Source organism: Entelurus aequoreus, linkage group LG03, assembly GCF_033978785.1.
Source record: "Entelurus aequoreus isolate RoL-2023_Sb linkage group LG03, RoL_Eaeq_v1.1, whole genome shotgun sequence".
Classification (NCBI taxonomy): domain Eukaryota; kingdom Metazoa; phylum Chordata; class Actinopteri; order Syngnathiformes; family Syngnathidae; genus Entelurus; species Entelurus aequoreus.
The window spans coordinates 37,576,892-37,582,292 of record NC_084733.1 but is presented as its reverse complement, the minus strand read 5'-3'; the positions used below and the strand labels follow the sequence as shown (position 1 = coordinate 37,582,292).

Genomic DNA, 5,401 nt, shown 5'->3' with positions numbered 1-5,401 from the left:
CCCAAGAATAGACATTTGAAAGGCAATTTAAAATAAATAAAGAATAGTGAACAACAGGCTGAATAAGTGTACGACTGTACGTTATATGAGGCATAAATAACCAACTGAGAAGGTGCTTGGTATGTTAAAGTAACATATTATGGTAAGAGTCATTCAAATAACTAGAACATATAGAACATGCTATACGTTTACCAAACAATCTGTCACTCCTAATCGCTAAATCCCATGAAATCTTATACGTCTAGTCTCTTACGTGAATGAGCTAAATAATCTTATTTGGTATTTTACGGTAATGTCGCACCCCGGCCAAACTATGAAAAAAACTGAGACTTATAGTCCGAAAAATACGGTATATATATATATATACTGTATATATTTTTTATTTTTCATTTATGTATTTATTATAAACACATACATACTGTAGATACATACATATTTTCTTATTTACAATTTTTTTAGGACTAATTTTAAAATAACGTTTTTCAGGCTGCGCTTATATGCCAGCAACCAAGAGAAGCGATTGTAACCTGTAACCTGTTTTTTAAAAGGTTTAGTATCCTTTTTACACCAAATTATATTTTGCCCAAAAACCGTAATCGAATCGTGAGTTGTAAGAATTGCATTTTGACCGATTAAAGTGCACACCAGGAGTTTACAACAGGGGTGTCACAACTTTTCCCACAGTGGGCCGCATAGTGAAAAATGAAAGAATGCGGGGGCCACTTTAACACATTTATTACACTAAAGATGATAAAACCAATTCAATGTACATCAGTATTCATACTATGCTATTTGTAAAAAAAAAAGCAGTGCATTGTTATCTCAGCTTTTGTGTTATAGTTAACAAATAAATAGTTGTTAAAAGTGTTATATTTCATTTACCTCATTAATATAGAATTCAGTTAATTTTCAGAACAGGCTGATAACAAACTAAATGTGGGCCATATTTTCAACACCCCTGGCTTACAATATCCTCCTGAGGACCATCATCCTCTGCAGGGTATGTTTTAATTTTGCATAACAGGGACATATTTTTTCTGAAAATATGTATCTGACAAAATAAGTACACCAAAAATAAATGTCCACTGCAGGGGATGCTAATTCTGAGGAGAATATTAAAATTGGGACACATTTTCACACTTTCTGACATTAGCTGATTTGTTTGTTAATAATGTTAGCTGTTCGCTTTTATCATCTGAATCAAGGACTCTCAAACAGTGGTTAGAGTACCACAAGTCACGCGGGCTGCATCGCCAAAGAATCACTTAATTAAAGTACAGTGTTTTATTTTCCTATATTCAAAAAGTGTTATTGTTCAAACTGTGCATGTTGCAGTGGCCAAAAATATGAAAAATACTTGTTAAATAAAACCCTGCCTTGTTTTTATTGAATACTTAGGTCTACTACACTACTGTATTTTAATGTTGGTCAGAGCCACGTTTTTTTAGAGGTGGAACTTGGTAAAACATTTTGAGAAAGACCATCTAAATGATGAAGAAATGAATCAATATATGCATTAAATACTTTGTGGGTAGTGATTCTATAACTTTTGAAAGGTATTCCAACGTATTGAGATGCACATGTATATTTTATAGCGCTAAGAAACAACGTCCTCTGCAGTGGACATTTGTGTTTAGCATAACAAGGTTATTATTTTTCCTCAAAATGTGTAACTCAAACACCACTCTAAAAGTCTACTGAAGAGGACGCTGGTTCTCAGGAAATGATTGGACTAGTTAAGATACCTTTGACTCTGTGCTCTAGTTATTTTTGTCTTATACAGGTGCATCTCAATACATTTGATTATATTTGAAGAGCTATAGATTACAGCTAATAAAACACAAATTCAGTAGTTCGTGACATGTAAAGAAAATAAAAAAATAAAAAATAAAAAAGTATACGTCCTCTGTAGTGTTACTGGTATGTTTATTTTGTCAGAAAAACAATGTGATGCAAAACACAAACGTCCACTACAGAGGACGCCGGTTCTTAGGCGCTTATAATATTCTAAAAATATGTAAGAACATATAAAATTTGTTTCTTTTTTTGCATCCCTCACCTGTTCATCCCTTTTGCGTCGGCCCCTGGCGTCCCCGATAGAGCGGATGACCCCGGGACGGGCCATAGGGTTGTGTCCCAGCAGCCCCTGACCGTTAGTCAGGTGATGGCTGTACGGGTGGGAGCGAGAGTACGGGTTGGACATGGAGGTGATGACTGTAGGCTGTACCATCCACTGCAGGTCTTGGCTTGTTGTGATTGCATTGATGGTGGGGATAAAGGCACTGTTGGAGCCGGGCATGTCACCCCTGTACTTCTGGAAAGAAAGGCACAAAACAAGGAGTGAGTGACGGAAAATTAAAAAGTTAAGGTTGTTTCTATATGCACATTTGAAACAATTACGGCTCACTGTAATGATTCAGTGCACACTGAGTGGGAGAATGACACATGCTGTGAATCATGTGAGAAAGCCCAAGCTGTCCTATTATCAGCCTTCTTTAAACCACAGAAACTAAGGAACTCATGCAGGTGGCACTGGAGAGGATACTCATTTAATCATGCATTGATGTGTTCTTTACGCACGTCCTCCTATTCCAGTTATTCCCAACCTTCCGTCGGATATCCCGGCAGTCTTGTGCAGATTTTTTTTTTCTTTTTTACTGTTTATCTGGTGAGTCATTGTGTGCGGGATTAGTTCAGTGCGTGTGAAATCACTTCCAGTAAACCAGGGAAGCAACAACAAGCCACACACACTTTGGAAGGATTGTTGCACAGTTTAAAAAAAGTTCATTGAATTTTCTTAATTAAGATACTAGTCAGTTTGTTTCTAGTCAGAAAAGATTCTAGGTCAGTGGTTCTTAACCTTGTTGGAGGTACCGAACCCCACCAGTTTCACATGCACATTCACCGAACCCTTCTTTAGTGAAAAATAAAATGGTTTTTTTTTTCAAATTCAAGAAAAAGTTATGTTTTTTACTGGTGCACAAAATGAAGCGTGCATGAACATCACCTTGTTCAAAGAACAAAACCAACACAGTGCATAAACTCAAAACAAATTACACACCTTACACACATTACCATGAATTGATTAATGTGGACCCCGACTTAAACAAGTTGAAAAACTTATTCGGGTGTTACCATTTAGTGGTCAATGGTACGGAATATGTACTGTACTGTGTAAACTGTACTGTTTCATCTAATATATTCTCTTCCTTGGCAATCTGCTAGTAAAAGTTTCAATCGATCAATCAAACAACCTGCAAATCAGATGGAAAATTAGAGGGAAGATTGTTTGGGGGTATCCATAATACGCTGATAGGGAGAAGTTTTTATTTACACGATAAGTCGGATGTGTCTTTACCTCCATGGTGGAGGCTCCGCCGAACCCCTGAGGCAGACTCACCGAACCCCTAAGTTTCGATTGAACCCAGGTTAAGAACCACTGTTCTAGGTATAGTAGCTGGTATATTTTTACCTAAAATCGCAATTTGTAGGTATAGTAGCTTGTATATTTTTACCTAAAATCACAATTTTAGGTCAAATATACGTACAATGTAAAAAAAAAAAGAAAGTTGATTGTACAGTAAAAAAAAAACCTCCACAAGAATTTAACTGTAAAATCTAGTGTTGTTTTTTGGTTTTCTTAACAAAAGTAGCAATTTTGGGTAGCACGGAATCATCTACTATACCTAAAGTTGTGATTTTAGTTCAAAGACTCCATCTGTTATCCCTTAAATTGTGATTGTAGGTCAAATATTCCATCTACTATCCCTAAAATAGTGATTTTAGGTCAACTGTTCCATCCACTAAGCCTAAAAGTGTGATTGTAGGTCAAATATGCCATCCAATGTACCTAAAATTATGCTTTTAGGTAAAATATTACACCTACTGTGCTTGAAAGTGTGATTTTGGGTCAAATATTCCATACCTAAAATTGTGATTTTAGTTTTACTGTACTTAAAATTGGGATTTTAGGCAAAATATTCAATTTACTATACCAAAAACCTTGTATAACTACAAGATACTGAAGATGACTTTGTGCAACTAAAACTAGAATGGTGTTAGTAAATATTAACTTATATTGTTTGTTTCTGTTAAAAATGAACTATAACGCGTACAATTGCTAGTTGAAACTTTAGCATATTGAAGCCGGTGTTACTACATGCAAATATATGACATTTAAGCACACAAAAACTTCTATTTGAAATAAAACGACATTTGTCTTGACTGGGCTTGAACTGGCGTAACCTGTTGCTGTGGCGCTTAAAAATGTTCTTTAGAGCAAAAAAGATATGCAAAGTAGCTCCAGCTGGGGCGCCAAAAGCACAAGTATTATAGTTGTATTGTCAGATATGTGTATTTTTTATTGTAAATGTGCATCCGTGTATATGACTAGCAGCGGTGTATGCAGATACGTTACCTACTGGCACATGAGCATGAACAGGAGAGTGACTACCTGGTAAGCGGAGGTAGATACGGGGCTGCCGATGGTGCTGCTGCCGCTGGTAAAGGACTCGGGCTGGGCGGGAGAGGTGCTGCTGCCGCGGGACGAGGTGTCGTAATTCCCGCAGTAGTCCTGGTACATGATCCAGGAAAGGAGGAAATATCGCTAGGACTTTAGGTAAGGAAATCCTCGCTGCTTGTATGAAAAGGCACCGACGGGATGTTTTAAAAAAATAAAATCCTTGAATTCGACCGTTTGCTCCAGAGAAATAGTAAAAAAAAATGCTTTAAAAAGGATCGTATTCAAGATGAGGAAGGTGCCGGAAACTTGACGCTTAAAGTTAAAATCCACGCAGGATGACTTTTTTTTTTTTTTTTTTTTTACCTTCGCAGTATTTTCCAGGTTCTTGCCTAATACGCGCGAGCGGTTTGCGTACACGGAACACGGTGGAGTTTTTCTTTCAGTTTAAAGCACACCTCTTCCTAGAGATGACTCACGTCAATGGCACTACCTACAATGGCACTACCTACAAGTGCGACTGCTTTTTCAAAGACGACGACAGCGCTGACGTCACGCATGGGCGTCGCCATTTTAGGCAGGCGGGAGGGGGTGGGGCGTCTTTCGGGATAAAATGGCGAAATGATTGCCGGCAAGCGGTTAATATTCTTCTCACCGGCGTATTGACGTGTACGGAGGACAGGCTGGATACAACTACGAAAATAGTCCCTCGTTTTCCAGGGCAGGCGCTCCAGACGTCACAGCTGCTGATGTCCACGCGTGTTTGTCTCACTTGCTTTGGTCCATTGACGCACGTTTCCAAAAATGGGCAGTTGCGTCAGAAAGCGCGCCGTGTGGGTTTCCTTAGTAAAAAAAAAAAAAAAAAAAAAGGACGCGCTAACGGGAGGGATTCCCTCCCCGTTGAGCACCGCTGCTCTCCGGACTCACAGCAGGCCCTCGTCC

The 5,401-nt window shown here is 38.3% G+C and overlaps 1 protein-coding gene across 2 annotated transcripts in view; it reads right to left on the bottom strand.

The window, feature by feature from the left end:
* Positions 1–5,075, bottom strand: part of fosl2 (FOS like 2, AP-1 transcription factor subunit) — an 11,836-nt gene extending 6,761 nt beyond the window's left edge. Inside the window, exons 1-2 of one of the 2 annotated variants that reach the window (XM_062041747.1) lie at positions 4,454–5,075; positions 2,060–2,311 (exon numbers count right to left, since the gene is read on the bottom strand). In XM_062041747.1, the coding sequence (XP_061897731.1) occupies positions 2,060–2,311; positions 4,454–4,582 (381 nt within the window). In that variant the 5' untranslated portion in view covers positions 4,583–5,075. Of the gene's footprint in view, positions 1–2,059; positions 2,315–4,453 lie in introns of both variants that reach the window. The other variant, XM_062041745.1, reaches the window with a different exon arrangement.
* Positions 5,076–5,401: the final 326 nt, after the last annotated feature.